The sequence below is a fragment of the Pseudophryne corroboree genome, chromosome 5 (genome assembly GCF_028390025.1).
Source record: "Pseudophryne corroboree isolate aPseCor3 chromosome 5, aPseCor3.hap2, whole genome shotgun sequence".
Taxonomy (NCBI): domain Eukaryota; kingdom Metazoa; phylum Chordata; class Amphibia; order Anura; family Myobatrachidae; genus Pseudophryne; species Pseudophryne corroboree.
The window spans coordinates 425,666,762-425,688,060 of record NC_086448.1 but is presented as its reverse complement, the minus strand read 5'-3'; the positions used below and the strand labels follow the sequence as shown (position 1 = coordinate 425,688,060).

The 21,299-nt window shown below is 47.0% G+C and overlaps 1 protein-coding gene and 1 pseudogene across 2 annotated transcripts in view; both read right to left on the bottom strand.

The window, feature by feature from the left end:
- Nucleotides 1–21,299, bottom strand: part of ADAMTS16 (ADAM metallopeptidase with thrombospondin type 1 motif 16) — a 922,431-nt gene that overhangs the window by 389,826 nt on the left and 511,306 nt on the right. For both annotated transcript variants that reach the window (XM_063922811.1, XM_063922812.1), the window contains one exon: nucleotides 18,561–18,656. In XM_063922811.1, the coding sequence (XP_063778881.1) occupies nucleotides 18,561–18,656 (96 nt within the window). The remainder of the gene's footprint in view (nucleotides 1–18,560; nucleotides 18,657–21,299) is intronic.
- Nucleotides 17,873–17,990, bottom strand: LOC134930323 (5S ribosomal RNA; annotated as a pseudogene).

Sequence of the window (21,299 nt, the reverse complement as noted above, 5' to 3'; positions counted from 1 at the left end):
GGCAACAACTCTAACCGTAGGACAATGAGACAAGGGGCAGGATGTAATAGAGTCGGAGATCGTCTGACTAGAGGGATGCTGGCCGAATGTGGACCTATTTTTTTAAAGGGTCAGTCATTTACAAAGCATAACCATGTCTTGTAAATGCAGCGCCGTAACTACGTGTGTGCCAGGTGTGCCTGGCACACAGCGCAGTTGCCCTGAGGGCGCAACGGCCAGCGGCTTGTAATGAGTCAAATTGACTGATTACAAGCCGCCTCTGCTGTGCTGGTTGCGCCGCGCTGGAGAAGCCGGAGGCAGGGGAGGAGGAGGGGGGAGGGGGACTGGAGTCGCAGCAGCGCTATGTAATTGGTAGTGGTGCCACTGCAGCAGTCCCTCTCCTTCCGCATTGGCTGCCCGGCGCTGCTGTGAATGCTGGGATGCGCTTCGCTCATCCTAGCATTCACAGCGGCGGCGGGCAGCCAATGCGGAAGCAGAGGGACAGCTGCAGCGGTGCCTCTACCAATTACATTGCGCTGCTGTGGCTCCAGTCCCCCTCCCTCCTCCTCCTCCTTCCCCCCCTGCCCAGGATCTCCCAGCACCGAGGAGCCTGACTGCCAGCAGGGAGAGATGGTATGTATCTATCTCTCTCTCTCTATCTATTCTGTCTGCCATGTGTAAAAAGGGGACTGGCTGCCATAATGTGTAAAAAGGGGGATGCTGTCTGCCGTAATGTGTAAAAAGGGGGACGTTGTCTGCCGTAATGTGCAAAAAGGGGAACGCTGTCTGCCGTAATGTCTAAAAGGGGGGACTTTGTCTGCCGTAATGTGTAAAAAGGGCACGCTGTCTACCGTAATGTGTAAAAAGGGCACGCTGTCTACCGTAATGTGTAAAAAGGGCACGCTGTCTACCGTAATGTGTAAAAAGGGGACGCTGTCTGTCGTAATGTGTAAAAAGGGGGCGCTGTCTGCCGCAATGTGTAAAAAGGGGGCGCTGTCTGCCGCAATGTATAAAAAGGGGGTGCTGTCTGCCGTAATGTGTAAAAGGGACTCTACCTGGTGTAGTGGCGCTACTGTGCAGCATAATTTGAACAATGGAGACTACTGTGCACCGTAGTATGAATTGATATTTTTGTGGCCACGCCCCTTCCCCATGAAGCCATGCCCCTATATATTTTTCGCGCACCTATGGCGCGCACTGCCTCTATGGCGCGCACTGCCCCTATTTGGCATGGCGGGGCGCCAATGCCGTTTCTTGCACACAGCACTAAAATGCCTAGTTACGGTACTGTGTAAATGACTGCCATTAAAAAAAAATTTCAGAGTACGGCCGGCATCACATCGGGCGAACTCAGACTCCATAACATCCCGCTCAACAATTAGAAAAATAGGGGATGCAATTATGTGACCGCTGGTCTCACGCTTACCCAACCAGAGAGATAGAACTATCAAGTACATCATTGTGAGGACTATTGCTCTGCTCTGAATAAGTGCTGTTGTCTGCACTAAATTTTACAAATTGTGCTTGTGTATCAGATTTTAGCTGTCCCCCAAACCTGGCATACAAAGTAAGAGACTCTGTTGAGTAATTATTACTGAATGCTACCACTATAAATGTAAGCCACAATTACTGTACCTATTGGATATTAATGGTGTATTGCAAGTTAAGATGTCAGTTTCACTGCCTGGTTTACCCATTTTCAAAGGAATTTCACTGAAATCACTGTGTATGAGCCTCCAGACTGGGCACCTTTCTTCTGTATGTGTGCGTGTCATTGGCTGACCACACAGAGTAAGCCCTCCACACACCTGTTTGGCCAATAATTATTAGATTAACGGAATATAATGAATGGTTAGTATGGATTACTGTACACCTTTCGCATTTACTTTGATAAAACAAATTGCTGACCTGATTTATTTTCTGGACATATTAAATCAACATTTACTTTATAGTGAGTTTAAGATGTTCAGACAGATAGGTTTTAACCATTTTATTCTGGACAAACGTTCCCTCCTATGTTTGAAAATAAGATTTTACTTACCGGTAAATCTATTTCTTGTAGTCCGTAGAGGATGCTGGGGACTCCGTAAGGACCATGGGGAATAGACGGGCTCCGCAGGAGATAGAGCACTTTAAGAAAGCTTTGGATTCTGGGTGTGCACTGGCTCCTCCCTCTATGTCCCTCCTCCAGACCTCAGTTAGAGAAACTGTGCCCAGAGGAGATGAACAGTACGAGGAAAGGATTTTTGTAAATCTAAGGGCAAGATTCATACCAGCCACACCAATCACACCGTATAACTTGTGATAAACTACCCAGTTAACAGGATGAACAATAACATAGCCTCGGTTCAAACCCGATCAACTATAACATAACCCTTATGTAAGCAATAACTATACACAAGTCTTGCAGAAGAAGTCCGCAATTGGGACGGGCGCCCAGCATCCTCTACGGACTACGAGAAATAGATTTACCGGTAAGTAAAATCTTATTTTCTCTAACGTCCTAGAGGATGCTGGGGACTCCGTAAGGACCATGGGGATTATACCAAAGCTCCTAAACGGGCGGGAGAGTGCAGATGACTCTGCAGCACCGATTGAGCAAACAGGAGGTCCTCCTCAGCCAGGGTATCAAACTTATAGAACTTTGCAAAGGTGTTTGACCCCGACCAAGTAGCAGCTCGGCACAGTTGTAGTGCCGAGACCCCTCGGGCAGCCGCCCAAGAAGAGCCCACCTTCCTAGTGGAATGGGCCTTAACCGATTTAGGCAATGGCAATCCTGCCGAAGAATGCGCCTGCTGAATCGTGTTACAGATCCAGCGAACAATAGTCTGCTTTGAAGCAGGAGCGCCAACCTTGTTGGCCGCATACAGAACAAACAGAGCTTCGGTCTTCCTGATCCTAGCCGTTCTGGTCACATAAATCTTCAAAGCCCTGACCACATCCAGGGACTCGGAATCCTCCAAGTCCCGTGTAGCCACATGCACGACAATAGGTTGGTTCATATGAAAAGATGAGACCACCTTGGGCAGAAATTGAGGACGAGTCCTCAACTCTGCCGTATCCACGTGAAAAATCAGGTATGGGCTTTTATACGATAAAGTCGCCAATTCCGAAACCCGCCTTGCAGAAAGCTAAGGCCAACAACATGACCACTTTCCAAGTGAGGTATTTCAACTCTACTGTTTTGAGTGGTTCAAACCAAGGTGACTTGAGGAAACTTAATACCACGTTAAGGTCCCAAGGCGCCACCGGAGGTACAAAGGGAGGCTGAATATGCAGCACGCCCTTCACAAAAGTCTGTACTTCAGGAAGAGAAGCCAATTCTCTTTGAAAGAAAATGGATAAGGCCGAAATTTGAACCTTTATGGACCCTAATTTTAGGTCCAAATTCACTCCCGTTTGAAGGAAGTGAAGCAGACGGCCCAACTGGAACTCCTCCGTAGGAGCAGTTCTGGCTTCACACCAAGAAACATATTTTCGCCATATACGGTGATAATGTTTCGACGTCACGTCCTTCCTAGCCTTGATCAGGGTAGGAATGACCTCCTCCGGAATCCCTTTTTCCGCTAGGATCCGGCGTTCAACCGCCATGCCGTCAAACGCAGCCGCGGTAAGTCTTGGAACAGACAGGGCCCCTGCTGCAGCAGGTCCTGCCTTAGAAGAAGAGGCCACGGATCTTCTGTGAGCAACTCTTGCAGATCCGGATACCAAGTCCTCCTTGGCCAATCTGGAACAATGAGGATTGTTCTGACCCTTCTTATTCTTATTATCCTCAACACCTTGGGTATGAGAGGTAGAGGAGGAAACACATAGACCGATCTGAACACCCAAGGTGTCACCAGAGCGTCTACCGCAACCGCCTGAGGGTCTCTTGACCTGGCGCAATACCTCTTTAGCTTTTTGTTGAGGTGGGACGCCATCATGTCTATCTGAGGCAGTCCCCACCGATCCGTGATCTGTGTGAAGACTTCTTGATGAAGTCCCCACTCTCCCGGATGCAGGTCGTGCCTGCTGAGAAAGTCCGCCTCCCAGTTGTCCACCCCCGGGATGAACACTGCTGATAGTGCGCTTACATGGCCTTCCGCCCAGCGTGGAATCCTGGTCGCCTCTGCCATGGCCACTCTGCTCCTTGTGCCGCCTTGGCGGTTTACCTGAGCCACTGCCGTGACATTGTCTGACTGAATCAGAACCGGTTTGTTCCGAAGCCATTCCTCCGCTTGGCGTAGGGCGTTGTATATGGCCCTCAACTCCAGGCCATTGATGTGGAGACGAGTCTCTAGGCTTGACCAGAGACCCTGGAAATTTCTTCCTAGTGCGACAGTTCCCCAACCTCGGAGGTTCGCGTCCGTGGTCACCAGGACCCAGTCCTGAATGCCGAACCTGTGACCCTCCAGGTGGTGAGCACTGCGCAGCCACCACAGGAGAGAGACCCTGGCCCTGGGAGACAGTGTGATCCGTTTTTGCATGTGTAGATGGGACCCGGACCATTTGTCCAATAGGTCCCATTGAAAGTTCCTTGCATGGAACCTGCCGAAGGGTATGGCCTCGTATGAAGCCACCATCTTCCCCAGAACCCTCGTGCAATGATTACACTGAAACCTTTTTTGGCTTCAATAGGTTCCTGACCAGAGCTACGAGCTCCTGAGCCTTCTCCACTGGAAGAAAAACTCTTTTTTGGTCTGTGTCTAGAATCAGGCCCAAAAAGGGCAGACGCGTTGCAGGGACTAGCTGGGATTTCAGTAAATTGAGAATCCAGCCGTGCCTCTGCAATGTCTTCACGGACAGAGACACGCTGTCCAGCAACTTCTCCCGAGATCTCGCCTTTATGAGGAGATCGTCCAAGTAAGGGATAATTGTGACGCCCTGCCTGCGCAGGAGCACCATCATTTCCGCCATTACCTTGGTGAAAATTCTTGGGGCCGTGGAAAGACCAAACGGCAACGTCTGAAATTGGTAGTGACAGTCCTGTACTGCAAATCTCAGGAACGCCTGGTGAGGAGGGAAAATCGGAACATGAAGGTACGCATCCTTTATGTCCAGGGACACCATCCAATCCCCTCCCTCCAGGCTGGCGATGACCGATCTGAGCGACTCCATTTTGAACTTGAACCTCTTCAAGTACAGGTTCAGGGATTTCAGATTTAAAATGGGTCTGACCGAACCGTCCGGTTTCAGTACCACAAACAGGGATGAATAATAACCCTCTCCTTGCTGAGATGAGGAACTTTGACTATCACCTGTTGAATGTACAATTTGTGAATTGCAGCTAACACCAGCTCCCTCTCCGACGGGTAAGCCGGCAGAGCCGATTTGAAAAACCGGCAAGGAGGCATGTCTTCGAATTCAAGTCTGTATCCCTGGGAAACAATCTCTATTGCCCAGGGATCCACCTGTGAAAGAACCCAGACGTGGCTGAACAGACGAAGATGTACCCCCACTTGATCTGACCCCCCCCACGGAAAGCCCCAGCGTCATGCGGTGGACTTTGCGGAAGTAGGGGAGGACTTCTGCTCTTAGTAACTAGCCGAGTGCAGCTTTTTTCCCTTGCCTTTACCTCTGGCAACAAAGGACGATCCTCGTACCATCTTGCTTTTATTGGAACGAAAGGACTGCATTTGATAATGCGGTACCTTCTTAGCATGCTGCGGGGGAACATAAGGTAAAAAATTCGATTTACCGGCCGTAGCAGTAGAGACAAGGTCCGAGAGGCCTTCTCCAAACAACTCCTCCCCCTTGTAAGGCAATGACTCCATATGCCGCTTTGAGTCGGCGTCTCCCGTCCACTGTCGGGTCCACAAGAGTCGCCTAGCAGAAATAGACACAGCGTTTATTCTGGAGCTTAGTAAACAAATGTCTCTCTGAGCATCCCTCATATACAAGGCAGCATCTCTGATATGCTCAATGGTCATTAGAATGGTATCCCTATCTAAGGTGTCAATCTCCATAGATTAGGAGTCTGCCCATGCCACGACAGCACTACAAACCCAGGCCGACGCCATGGCCGGTCTAACGATAGTTCCTGAATGTGTGTAAATGTGCTTCATGGTAATTTCCTGCTTGCGATAAGCAGGATCCTTGAGGGAAGCAGTATCCGGAGAAGGCAGTGCCACCTTCTTGGATAAGCATGTCAGTGCCTTGTCTACTTTAGGCGAAGATTCCCATCGTATCTTATTCTTCTGTGGAAAAGGATACGCCATAAGAATCCTTTTGGGAACATGTAGTCTCCTATCCGGAGACTCCCAAGCCTTTTCGCACAATTCGCTTAGCTCAAATGAGGACGGAAACGTGACCTTAGGCTTTTTCCCTTTATACATGTGAACTCTCGTGTCAGGGACAGGGGGTTCCTCAGTGATATGCAAAACCTCTTTTATGGCAATAATCATGTATCGAATACCCTTTGCCACCTTCGGCTGTAATTTTGCATTATCATAGTCGACACTAGAGTCAGTATCTGTGTCAGCGACCTGGGATATGGGGCGCTTTTGAGACCCTGAAGGTCCTGGCGCCACAGGGACAGGCACGGTCTGGCTACCTGACTGATCCCTAGCCTCAGCCTTGTCTAACCTTTTATGCAGGAGATTCACATTTGCATTTAAGACATTCAGCATATCCACCCAGTCCAGTGTCGGCGTTGCCGACGGCGACCTGACATTTAAACACTCCCCCTCCACATTAAGCGAGCCTTCCTCGTCAAACATGTCGACACACACACGTACCGACACACTTCATACACACAGGGAAACTCTTTTCTGAAGACAGTATCCCCTTTAAGGCTCTTTGGAGAGACAGAGAGAGTATGCCAGCACACACCCCAGCGCAATGACCCTGGAGACCAACACAAAATGTTTTTCCCCAGCAGCGCTGTATAATATCTTATCCGCCAATTATGTGCCCCCCCCTCTCTTTTAAACACCCCTTCACCGTGTGTAAGCAGGGGAGAGTCCGGGGAGCCTCCTCTCAGCGTTCTGTGGAGAGAAAAATGGCGCTGGTGAGTGCTGAGGGAGAAGCCCTGCCCCCTCGGCGGCGGGCTTCGGTCCCGCTCAAAGTTGTGTAAAAATGGCGGGGGCTCTTTTATATACATGTACAGTGCCCAGCTGTACATGTATATATCTTTTTGCCATGTTTTGAGGTGTTATTATTGCTGCCCAGGGCGCCCCCCCTGCGCCCTGCACCCATACAGTGACCGGGGTGTGTGGAGCAATAACGCACAGCTGCGGTGCTGTGCGTTACCTCAGTGAAGCCGCTGAAGGATTCTGCCGCCTGAGACGTCTTCTTGCTTCTGTTCTTCTGGCTCTGTGAGGAGAACGGCGGCGTGGCTCCGGGGGTGGACGCCCAGGACGAATCTGTGTTCACCCCCTCTGGAGCTAATGGTGTCCAGTAGCCGAGGAAGCAGATCCTATCATTTAAGTAGGTCTGCTCTTCTCTCCCCAGTCCCTCGATGCAGGGAGCCTGTTGCCAGCAGTGCTCCTTGTAAAAATAGAAAAATCCAAACAAAAATGCTTTCTAATGCAAAGAACTCAGGAGAACTCCCTGCAGTGTGCCCAGCTTCCTCTGGGCACAGTGTAAAACTGAGGTCTGGAGGAGGGACATAGAGGGAGGAGCCAGTGCACACCTAGAATCCAAAACTTTCTTAAAGTGCCCTATCTCCTGCGGAGCCCGTCTATTCCCCATGGTCCTTACGGAGTCCCCAGCATCCTCTAGGACGTTAGAGAAAGTTAGAGCATGTCTCAATTAAAATTTCAAAGTAATTAGCTTTTAAAAATTAGAATTTTCCATGGGCATTCTGCAAGTTGCGGCCCCAAGAAAAGACTGCATTCCAGTAACCGGGAGGAGGAGGGTTCGTGCTGGGGCTGCAGATGATGCGCGTGAGGAGGCTGATAACCGGCTCTGCTTCTTTATCTATAACTGTGCACCGATTGGAGGGGTGGGGTCCTGTGCTCACCCCTCCCACAGGCCATGCTCAGACCCCTCCAGCCAGCTGCTGGTGGCTACTGGTGTTCTAACCACAAACTGGCCAGGATCTGTGCACGGATTGGTGAGCTTACACGTGCCAGTACTGGTGTATGCGTGCAACATCATTATAGCTTGCCCATTACAAATATACAGCACCTATATATATAAGGCTAACGCTACACACACACACACACACTCAGCATGACAGAGCCCTGGCTCACAGCAGGACTTCCAGAAACCCGGCAGCTACTGTGTAAGTAGCAACTGTTCCCCCATATAATCCGGCCCTAGCATCCATCATTTTTACTGGCTTTTAACTAGTACTAAAAAAAGTTGTTCTCAACATCTCCACACCTAAGGATACAATGCAGGAGCAACAGTGGGTCCTTTCCTTTAAATGGCACAACACCTAAATTCAGTATCCCTGGGTCTTCTTAATCAACAATTATTCTAATTTGTTCCAAATACCATGATTGTCCAAATTTAAATGGGATTTTCAGAGATGGAAACTATCCTGGCTGGTGAGAGTGAATACAGTTGAGATAAATATATTACCACTAGGTCTTTCAAACTCTCCCAGTTGCGGCCCTTTTTTTTTTTTTTTTTCTTAAGGTTCTCCAAAGAATTGTTGAAGGGTTTGTCTAAACCAGAGGTTCTCAAACTCGGTCCTCTGGAGCCCACACAGTGCATGTTTTGCAGGTCTCCTCACAGAATCGCAAGTGAAATAATTAGCTCCACCTGTGGATCTTTTAAAATGTGTCAGTGAGTAATTAATACACCTGTGCACCTGCTGGGTTACCTGCAAAACATGCACTGTGTGGGCTCCCGAGGACCGAGTTTGAGAACCTCTGGTCTAAACAAAAGGATAGGAGACTTCTACTTATGAGTTTCTGGTCAGAAGTAATTCGAATAGTGGCCTTTAACTTCCTCTTTTCTTACTGCAGTTGTTACAATTCATCTCATCTGGCCATTGTGGTGATATTGCTCCATGAGTTGAAGAACAATGGGTCCTCGTTGAGGAATAATCTTTGCCAAAATCAGCCCATGTCCTCCCCTGACTTACAAAAGCTTGATCAAGTCCACCACACCACATTTAAACTTATTCTTAAATGTTGAATTTCCAGTATGTTTCCCCTTTTCTCCTGGGATCTCTCCACTTATTCAGCTCACATCTAATCAGGATTTTCTACCAAGACTTCTCACTTCCCACCTGTAAACATAGACGCCAAAGAGTGTCCTCAGGCTTGGCCAACTTTTGGACTTAAAAGGGATGAAATTCTTTGCTGATCTGCATTGCACCTTTACCCTGCTTGTTTATTTATTTTAGCTGTATTTCCAACTGAGACACTGTGGGGGTCATTCTGACCTGGTCGCACGCAGGCTATTTTTTGCACTGCTGCGACCAGGTAATCGCCGCCTACAGGGGAAGGGGTTAGGGCTGTGCAGGGCTGCAATTGCTTGTACAGAGAGCCGCACAAACAAAAAGTTTGTGCAGTCTCAGGACTTACCCACTGCGATGATCCGGCTTGGAGCAGACGTCAGGAACCCTCCTCTTCAACGGCTGGGCACGCCTGCATTTTACCGGACACTCCTCGAAAACGGTGAGTTGCCGCCCACGAACGCCTTCTTCCCGTCAATCTTCTTGTGTTCGCCGCTGCAAATGGCTTCTTCGTAAGGTCCGTCGCCGGCGACCGACACACCTGTGCATTGCCGCCCCCGTGAGCATTCGCAGTTCAGACCCGTTCACACGGCTACGAAAACTGCAGCGCGTGAATAGGTCGGAATGACCTCCTGTGTTTACTGTTCAACTGCGGCTCTGTCAGCAGATTTTGCAATTCTTAAGTACTGTACTTGATTTCACAACTCTACAAGCAGTGATTAGACACCTCTTCTTCAACTCTCCCTCCTTATGCATGAGCCTGGAATAAAGACTTAAAAGGTAAATCTGGAAAAGGATCAGTGGTATCAGTTTTTTTCAATTCACCTAAGCAAGCTCTAGTTCTACACAGGCATTAGAAACACAATACAAACTGCTTACTAGGTGGTACCACTGCCTGACTCATCAAAAAGATGAATTCCTGCCTCTCTGACATCTGTTGAAGATGCAATCAGACCTTTGAATCACCCCACCACATATGGTGGCAGTGTTCCCTATTATCAGGCTTTTGCAGGGGTGTATCTAGGGGTCCGAGCGCCCCTGGCAAAGTCAGGGGCAGACCACACACCCACACCCACACATATTTGAAATAAGGGAGCAGTGTCAAAAAAGGAATGTGGCCTTGTGGGGAAGGGGCATGGCCACACAGTAGTACTTCCAATTCAAATTATGCCACACAGTATCACATTACACCGCACAGTAGTGTCCATTACAACGCACAGAAGTGTATTTTATTCACGTTACGCCACACAGTCATACCCCTATAGAAAACACAGTCTATAAAGGGCATATGGGGAATGCAAATAGAAAATGGAAATGTGGGCCAGTGCTAATAAATATATTCATAATTTTATATGTCTGATCCTGCCCATAGGCACGCACATACACACTTACATACATAGTCATGCACAAAACACATACATATGATATACAGTACAGTCACACATGCAGTATACAAACCCTCCAACATTTGACACACAAAAATTGGTACAATTTAGAAAAAGGGGCGTGGCCACGGGTTTCCTATACTTTCAATGTTCGTTTGGAGAGCCAAAAATCGGTACAGACCATAGAAAAAAGGTACTGTACCTTTTAAAAAGGTACAATTGGAGAGTATGAGTATATATAAATACAGTCACATACATACTGTGTATAGTTACACACTTATTCACATACATAGTCACACACTAAAACACAAAAATACAGTAGATACTTATACACACACAAACATACATTCATACACAGTCACACATATACATAAATTCAGTCACAGACACACATACAGACAGACTGTATAGTATCCCCCCCACCCCCCACATTACAGACAGGGTACGCTGACTGCATGTACTTTAGTAGCTCATTGTCCTCTCTCCCTCTCCTCCATGCTGCTGGGCCGCCTGGCAGTGAGTGTTGTGTAGTCCCAATCCCGTGCTTCCACTCCATCCACTGCCCTAGCCCAATGCAGGGCAGTGCAGTCCTGTGCCTGGACCCCCACCCATCCCCCCCTCTCCCAATAATCCAGCTCTGACTGTACCTGGTGACTGTCTGGCACTGCCGGCGCCAGCACTAGTGATCAATCAGTCTCAAAGTAAACTACAGCTCCTAGCAGCCCTTGGTGACAGGAGCTCTCAGCAACAAGGGCTGCTGGGAGCTGTAGTTTATGTTGAGTCTGATTACAAGCGATGTGCAGTGCGCTGCTGCCGGACACTAGCGCCGGCACTGACAGACAGTTGCCAAGTCTATCAGTACCACTTGGTTCTACCCCCTGGCCATGGATGGCACAGCCGGACGGCGCCCCCTCCTTGCCTGGCGCCCCTGGCAAGTACCATCCTGGCCAATAGGTGGATACACCCCTGGGCTTTTGACACATTGGGGTGGGGGGAGTCAATTGCTGTGGTAATTTTTCAGTGAAAAAAAAAAACACAGGCTGTTTCACAATTTTTGCCCAATGTTTTTTCCAGGAAATTCAATTAATACTAGTTTTTTTTTTCCACATGAAAATGTACACATTTTTGTGTGAAAACACATAGAATCTGGGAAAAGTTCCCAGATCCATGTGTTTTCGCAATTGTGGGCATGAAAAAACTGCACTTATAGGGGATTGATTTTCCTGCCTCCTGGCAGGTGAGGCAAAATCCCTGTTAATGCCAGCTATTGGAGTTAATTGAGTTACCCCCAGAAATAAACTCGCCACAGTACAGGCCCGTATTCACGGGCAGATGTGGGGAGAGATGTGTGCTGAGCGTGCGGTGGGGACGACACAGGGGAACGCTCATTTCACCCAGCGGGTGAAATGAGCGACCTGCTAGACTGAGGCCAATCTAGCACCAGCAATAGCGACGCGTGGGGCCGCGCATCGCTATCGCTGTGGGGGTTACACACAGACAGATCATGCTTAAAATCCAAGCAATCTAGTCAGATTGCTTAGATTATCGCTCCGTGAGTACCCCCCTTATGTTACTGCAGCAAATTGAATTCCCCCAACGGTGTGAGACATTAACAGCAATAACAGGACCTCCACTTCCTTTCACCCCTGAATTCTTGCTCCTGAACTTAATGGATTTTACACCTTCACAATACAAGAAATCTGTACTCAAACCAATAGGGCTGTCATACCTTTGACATCTTAGCACTTCTTACACAGATTCAGACTCATTCACACACAGATGTACAAGTATCATACAACAAATTGATCAGTACAATCTAGCAAAGTAGTTTTGTCGCTTCCAGTTATTTTATCTGTATAAACATTTTGAGTGATAAAGATGCCTGGCGTAGCCAAGTCACCCAGAACCTGGAGCATTGATAGGAACAATTTTCTACAACTTGAGCAACAGTATATAGGGATATATCTGTATACAGCATCTACAGTTGTTGCAACGACCACTTCTTAAAGATGTAAGTAGGTGAAAGAACCAAAATTTGACAACATATAAAAACGTGTTTATTCAATCACCATTTCCGTTTCATGTGGTAAACACACATCCTGTGGCATAGTCCGTTTGAGACATGAGGGGGAGCGAACAAGAAAAAATAGGCTCCCAAGGTGTTTCTCAATTGTCCCATATAAGGCCCATCAGACAGACCAGATGCCCCATCTATGTGTACTGTTTTGTGCTCCCCCTCTGCTGTATGTCTAACATTGTGCGCCATCATCTGTATATCCTGTTTGAAATGGGTTCCAATGTCTAGACAGACAATGTTTAGGTCAGTGGCGTGCGGTGAGGTCAGTGGCTGGTGAGGCACTACAGCCATAATGTCCGCCGAGTCCTGCCAGCGACACCTACCACCGCGGAACCAATGCCTGCTACTGCCCCTGAGCCAATGCCCGCTAACGCCGCCATCTCTGAAGCCTGCTACCCCTGCCACTAATGGCCACCACCCCCACCAATGGCTTACAAAATCGCCCACCATCAACTGTCCAGACCCCCCGCCACTAATTCGCATCTCAGTCCAATACCATCGCTGTCAATGCCTGCAGCCTACCTGCTCATAAAACTTGTGATGAGCAGGCGGCTAATATATTGTACATTTTTCTAAAATAAATATTAGTGTTTGGGACTGGGGAGGGTGTGGGTGGAGTACATGAATGCAATTTTGTTGTCCAGGGCTTCCATTAACTTAATAGTGCCGTGGGTGCGGCGCTATTAAGTTAATGGGAGTCCTGGACAACAAAATAGGGAGAGGGTGAAAGCAGTGGGTGAGAGGGAGATGGTGATGCTAGGGAGATGGTGACAGCAGTCTGTGACAGGAAGAGGGTGACACCAGTGAGAAGGTGACAGGAAGAGTGACACAGCTGTGGGTGACAGAGATAGGGTGACACCAGCGAGAAAGTGAGAGGAAGAGTGTGACGCAAGGGAGAGGGTGACAGGGAGTGACGCCAGTGAGAGGGTGACAGCAGCGGGTGACTGGGAGTGACGCCAGTGAGAGGGTGACAGCAGCGGGTGACAGGGAGTGACACCAGTGAGAGGGTGACAGCAGCGGGTGACAGGGAGTGACACCAGTGAGAGGGTGACAGAAGCGGGTGACAGGGAGTGGCGCCAGGGAGCGGGTGACAGGGAGTGGCGCCAGGGAGCGGGTGACAGGGAGTGGCGCCAGGGAGCGGGTGACAGGGAGTGACGACAGTGAGATGGTGACAGCAGCGGGTGACAGGGAGTGACGCGGGTGACAGGGAGTGACGCCAGTGAGAGGGTGACAGGGAGTGACGCCAGGGAGCGAGTGACAGGGAGTGACGCCAGGGAGCGGGTGACAGGGAGTGACGCCAGGGAGAGGGTGACTGGGAGTGACGCCAGGGAGAGGGTGACTGGGAGTGACGCCAGGGAGAGGGTGACAGGGAGTGACGCCAGGGAGAGGGTGACAGGGAGTGACGCCAGGGAGAGGGTGACAGGGAGTGACGCCAGGGAGAGGGTGACAGGGAGTGACGCCAGGGAGAGGGTGACAGGGAGTGACGCCAGGGAGAGGGTGACAGGGAGTGACGCCAGGGAGAGGGTGACAGGGAGTGACGCCAGGGAGAGGGTGACAGGGAGTGACGCCAGGGAGAGGGTGACGCTTACACACGTTACACCACAGAGGAGACGCTTACACACGTTACACCACAGAGGAGACGCTTACACACGTTACACCACAGAGGAGCAGTTACGCACGTTACACCACAGAGGAGACGCTTACGCACGTTACACCACAGAGGAGACGCTTACGCACGTTACACCACAGAGGAGACGCTTACGCACGTTACACCACAGAGGAGACGCTTACGCACGTTACACCACAGAGGAGACGCTTACGCACGTTACACCACAGAGGAGACGCTTACGCACGTTACACCACAGAGGAGACGCTTACGCACGTTACACCACAGAGGAGACGCTTACGCACGTTACACCACAGAGGAGACGCTTACGCACGTTACACCACAGAGGAGACGCTTACGCACGTTACACCACAAAACTTGCTGAGCGAGATCCCACTGAAGGGGAACGTCCAGGACAGAAGCATGGCCGGAAGATGCCCTGTGCTCAGGGAAGGAGTTGGGGAGATAGAGGGGTCAGAAATGGTCCTCACCTGCAATAGATTGTTAGCTCCACTTTGGTGGCGGGGATGCTAGCGCTGAAGGGGTTAAAGGCGCAGGAGGGAGGACCTGAAGTGTGATGAGCTGGGGACTCCCTATGTGTAGCCAGCGGGTGAGAGGATGCAGCGTGCGGCGGCCGGTGACAGACATCCACATGAGAGAGGAGGCGGGGAGAGGCACTAACAGGCACAGGCTGTGTCCTCCGTGTTACTGTACCTGGCTGCCTACTGCACAACAGAAGGAATCCCCCGCCGCAGTCGTGGCATGCAGGTCCGGAACTCTGCGCAGCCGCCAATCAGCAACCTAACTAAGTGACAGGGGCGTGCTTTCATATGGGATGAAAGCACACCCCTGTCAAAGCGGCACTTGTACAAGTGCCGCTTACAGGGATTTTTGTCAATGGGTTTTCTCTGCTCGACGCTCGGCTCCGCCCCCCGCTTCCGGCCCTTTTCCACTAACAGCGGTGCCTCCAAAACCCTTTTTAAACTTTATTTTAGGAAGAAAATAATGATTAAAATAATGTAAAGGCTAAAGGAGATACTTATGACACAGAATATGTGTCATAAGTATCTTCTTTGTATTATTTTAATCATTGATGACAGGGGAGGCACTGCCTCCCCTGACTGCACGTCCCTGGTTTAGGTCGACCCCACAATGTAGATCTTCTATACCACATCTGTTTGAAACACTGCTTTGGAACTAGACACATTTCTTGTGCCAGACAAAGCCTTCTTTATGGCTCTGTATCTAAGGCCTGACTAAATTATCAGGACATCCTCAGTAATAGCCTCCACGGGGAAAATAAAGAGCACAAAAGAGTACTGATTAGTGTATAACCAAAACAATGCCCCATCAAATAAGCTTCGATGTACTCTGTGGTCAAGAGGTCTTAGGCCTTGGGATGGTTAAAAAAAAAATAAAAAAAATCAATAGCGCATGGCAGTCTTACATTTTAAAGCCAAAATTATTTAATTTTTTAGAGCAGATAGCAAACCAATGATCAGTAAAAGATCATTTGTCAAGTATACAGGACAAAGTATATTGAATACCACAGTCTCTCCTTGCCTCCCGCTCTATCTTGCAACCCTCCCATGCTTCATCTCACCACTCTCTTCACCACTTGCATAACACTTAACACTATTCCCTGCGGACTGTCCTTCTCTCCTAAGTCTGTCCTGTGTCCCTCACAGTGGGAGCCACTGGGACACGCGCCCTGGCTCCACTGCGTGCCCATCGAAGAGATGACAGACTTTAGGAAATTATTTATACAGATAAAATATTAAATTAAGCCCCTTTTATTAAAATATGGAACTCTTATGGACATAAAATTATGGAAAATAAACAGCTGGTATGCATAAAACTGTTATGTATTACAGTACTATTCGTTGCAAATAAACCAGATACTATAACGTTGGATAGATGGAGGTGACGGCAATAAAGAGTTTGCATTTATAAAAAATAAACTGAATTTCAACTGCACAATTACATATCAGCAATTGCAAGAAACATTATAAGTCCCATACTAAAAGATAAAAGTCTGGGATCCATAAACGCAAATGCTTACTTGAAATTCACTTAGTTTCAGAAGTGCTAGCACAACAATTAGTTTGGATATCTGACTTTATATTTCAGCAGATGTGCAAGTTCATTTTTACAATGCTTAATCCCTTCTGATATAATTCTGATTACAAGACACGTTGGAGATCTCTTATGGAATATATTCAAATTCTTCTAGCTACCTCCAGCAATCACAATTTCCTGTCCCCCCTATATCCTGAAGCTTATGTTATCTCTAAAATGATTTCAAAACAATTATACAGTACCTTCTTATTTAATTTATATGCTAAGGCTATTAAACAATTGTACAGGTACTGTACACAGACGGAAAGTGGCTAGACTAGAGTATATCAAGGAGAAATACATTTTGTTGTACTGTAGAACACCCTGAATAGGATACTGAATAAAAACTGTAAATTGTATTTGCAAAAATCTTAGTCTTAATACGTACAGTAGCAATCACATTATAGTAACAGGTTTTTTAAACATTTACAGTAGGTGATATTTTTGGACTAATTTAAAATTGAACATACATCTATTTTTTATTAGATGCACATTTCCGTACTGTGCATCAAAAATACATAGACAGGGTTTGGTATGAAATACAGCTTGTCAGGATGCTGGCTGTCACATGACCGACCGGACATACACATCCGCAGCCAACCTTGCTGCTCGCAGTCCGCTGTAAGCCGTGCCGCTCGCCCCATGACAGAGAAGTACGAGTTACTGTTGGGGCTGGGTGAGGGGCATTTCCAGGGATTGGGTTTCTCACCAATCCAATCACAGGTATCCCAGGATTGAGTGTTTTCAATCCAGAATTCCCAGGGATTGAAAAAAAATGCCACTGGATTAGCCTCCCACACAGCAATGGTCATTCTTCCACTTCTCATAGGAGGTACGTGATAATTTTCAGCGTGGACCTTAATCTGGCCCTGCAAACCCCATGAAATATTGTATCTATTTAGCTATTCTCATTACAGTGTTCCCATCCTTAAACTATACTTGGTACAGGGTCATAAGAATGAAACATCCAGAATATCATATTTTTATTGTAATCAATATACATAAATGCGAAAGCCTTCAATCACTCATTGACTGACTGAGCACTAATTCTCGTATTTCCCGACATGTTAGGTAACTGAAATTTAACTACATAATTCAAGAGAGAGAAAATACAAAAAGGTCTCTTCCAGGAGCACTTTTCTATGTATTTATCAAACAATCATAGGTATGTCATATACTTGGTGTCCAATCTATGCATCACAAACAGAAAAACAGGTAAATGGTTTAAAACATAACCTTTAATTTGATCCAAGAATAAAAGTGTATTATATTAAATTAATTAAAATAGGGCACATTCACCCCCGGTTCACACCTGTTAATATTGGTGCTAAAATGTCCTCCAAGATGAGTGAAAATAGAACATGTTCATCATACCGAGACTCTCTTCAGCTTATCCTGAATCTGTATATGGGGGAGTCTCCACTCCACCAGGCAGCTGACTGCTTGTACCTCAAATTTGTTTGACACTACAGTATGTGTATATGGAAGCAAATAATTAATGTAGAGATGCTCAGAATGGATAGAAATCTGACAGAGAAGAAATAGTTGTGAATCTGCTGTCAGCGTTATACCGTATGCTCATCAAATTCCAATGTACCCTACAACACCTGGTATTCCCATAGGGTCCCCTCCATGGTACTGACCAGGCCCTTCAATTTATTGCTTCCAAGATCGGACGGAATTGGGCACATTCAATGAGGTATGGTTGTAGGATGTAATTTAACATAGGTATTCTTCAGGTGGGAAATTGGAAAACTACGTAACTACAATTTTAATAAACCTCCCCTAAGGGGATGAAAAGGGGGTTGACATAATGACATAATTGCCGATGCGTGGCTTAAGTTGCATGAACGATAACGCTCAAACGGACATTCGGATCAAAATTTGGATTGCACCTCCAGTGTGAAGAATTTAATAAACTACAGAAATGGTCCTGTCACTTTTTACTGTATCTGCTATTTAGACGTCTCAAATTTACATCTGTATAGATTTTCCAAATTGTTAACACTCACTTATATTTACAACCGTGAAAATAATTAACTCCTGTGCGAAGAACGGGTAGAACAGCTAGTGAATGTATAAAACATATCTAATTTCAGTCAGCTAGCAAAGAAAAGCATCACACAAAGAAATGGATCATCATCATTAACGCTGCCTCATCTGTATACATGCTTGTAAAGCAGTAATAATCTCAAATAATGTCTCAGACCTCATATTCTGGTTTCAACTAATAAAGGTGAAAACATGATTATAGCAAGTACTGTAATTCAGTAATACTCTTACCATATTGTGCCCACATATCGTGCCTTCAGCTGCTGGCATAAACTTTGTCTCACATTTTCTTCCAACTCTGTGGCACCAAAGTGCTTTACATATATCCTAATTAAAAAATAAATAAATCAAACGACATCATACAATTAGACCAAGTGCCATGTAATAAACCTTACATTTCCAAGAAATCAGCAATATGCCATCAAAGCTGTCACACTAGCGTTAAGCATGCCTAATAAATACATAGCACTTTTCTGTAATATTGTTATATTGAGCAACACAACATATTAAACAGTAAAATGTGTAATACGCCTGTTGGGTAGACAGCTCTGGTTTGTCAAGATTAAAATTCCAGCATACAGAAATGTTAAGCTAAGTTCATCATACTTTACTACTGTTTCACTGATTTGTGTAAAGCAAATCTAGACGAAACTTTGGCCGGCAATAGAGGTAAGTGAATACTAGAAGTCAACAGTAATGTGAGCAGAACATGCTGAGCAATGAGAATTAATACATACAGACATAAGTTATTTAACTGTGGAATTGTATATACAAATGTGAACCTTAAATAGGGCCATAAATAGTGCACAAGCAGTGCCGTCGTCCATGGGCCCAGTAAGCGACACTGTCACTGCACCATGACCCCTGCATCGGCCTAGCAGGGTGCCTGGACCACTCCGTGGCCAGTGCTGCTTGGAGCATTCAAACAACTGCAAATGCCCACAGGAGAAAGCCAGATAAATACAAAGTCAATACATGGTGTAGTGTGTAACTAGAGAACTGCAGGAGAGTCCCTCATCTGCACATTAGTTTGATATAACAGCAATAGAGGTAACCATATATATTTTAACACCTCCACTGATTTACAAAGATAAGCAAAAGTGATCCGCAGTAAGGTCCTATGAATGCAACAAGATATTGACTAGAAGGAAAAGTCTGTAAAGCCTTTAAATTACGAAGAAACTGCTTGTTATAGTGGAGAAAAAAAAAGTGTTAACAATGCCTGTGTCTGGTTAAGAGTTTATACTCACATTAACCATTGGCAACCAGTGCTAATCATCCTCCACCTTTCCATGGTACCTGGATGGTAGGTCAAAAATACTTAGGTCGACAGTCAATACGTCAACCTCTATTGGTCGACATGGGAAAAAGGTTGACATAGTGGACAGGTCGACACATGAAAAGGTAGACATGAACTTTTTTTACAATTATTTTTACACTTTTTTATACTATACCATCACCGGCGACTACGATGTCATGCAAGGGGATACAGTGCAATAATTGGGGTTCCTGGTCATGTTACAGACAAAACGTCACCAAAAACATAAAAAAAATAAGAATTTACTCACCGGTAATTCTATTTCTCGTAGTCCGTAGTGGATGCTGGGTACTCCGTAAGGACCATGGGGTATAGACGGGCTCCGCAGGAGACTGGGCACTCTTAAAAGAAAGATTAGGTACTATATCTTGTGTGCACTGGCTCCTCCCTCTATGCCCCTCCTCCAGACCTCAGTTAGGGAAACTGTGCCCGGAAGAGCTGACATTACTAGGAAAGGATTTGGAATCCAGGGTAAGACTCATACCAGCCACACCAATCACACCGTACAACTCGTGATAACTATACCCAGTTAACAGTATGAACAATAACTGAGCCTCTCTCAACAGATGGCTCATACAATAACCCTTTAGTTAAGCAATAACTATATACATGTATTGCAGAGAGTCCGCACTTGGGACGGGCTCCCAGCATCCACTACGGACTACGAGAAATAGAATTACCGGTGAGTAAATTCTTATTTTCTCTGACGTCCTAGTGGATGCTGGGTACTCCGTAAGGACCATGGGGATTATACCAAAGCTCCCAAACGGGCGGGAGAGTGCGGATGACTCTGCAGCACGAATGAGCAAACTCAAGGTCCTCCTCAGCCAGGGTATCAAACTTGTAGAATTTTGCAAAAGTGTTTGAACCCGACCAAGTAGCAGCTCGGCAAAGTTGTAAAGCCGAGACCCCTCGGGCAGCCGCCCAAGAAGAGCCCACCTTCCTCGTGGAATGGGCTTTTACTGATTTAGGATGCGGCAGTCCAGCTGTAGAATGTGCAAGCTGAATCGTGCTACAGATCCAGCGAGCAATAGTCTGCTTTTAAGCAGGAGCACCCAGCTTGTTGGGTGCATGCAGGATAAATAACGAGTCAGTTTTTCTGACTCTAGCCGTTCTGGAAACAAAGTTTCAGGGCCCGGACTACGTCCAGCAACTTGGAATCCTCCAAGTCCCTAGTAGCCGCAGGCACCACAATAGGTTGGTTCAAATGAAACGATGATACCACCTTAGGGAGAAATTGGGGACGAGTCCTCCATTCTGCCCTTTCCATATGGAAGATCAGATATGGGCTTTTACATGACAAAGCCGCCAATTCTGACACACGCCTAGTCCAAGACAAGGCCAAAAGCATGACCACTTTCCACGTGAGATATTTTAGCTCCACGGTCTTAAGTGGCTCAAACCAGTGGGATTTTAGGAATCCAACACACGTTAAGATCCCAAGGTGCCACTGGAGGCACAAAAGGGGCTGAATATGCAGCACCCCTGTAACAACGTCCGAACTTCAGGCAGTGAAGCCAGTTCTTTTTGAGAGAAAAAGGGATAGGGCCGAAATCTTGGCCTTTATGGATCCTAATTTTAGGCCCATAGTCACTCCTGACTGTAGGAAGTGCAGGAATCGACCCCCCTGGAATTCCTCTGTAGGGCCTTCC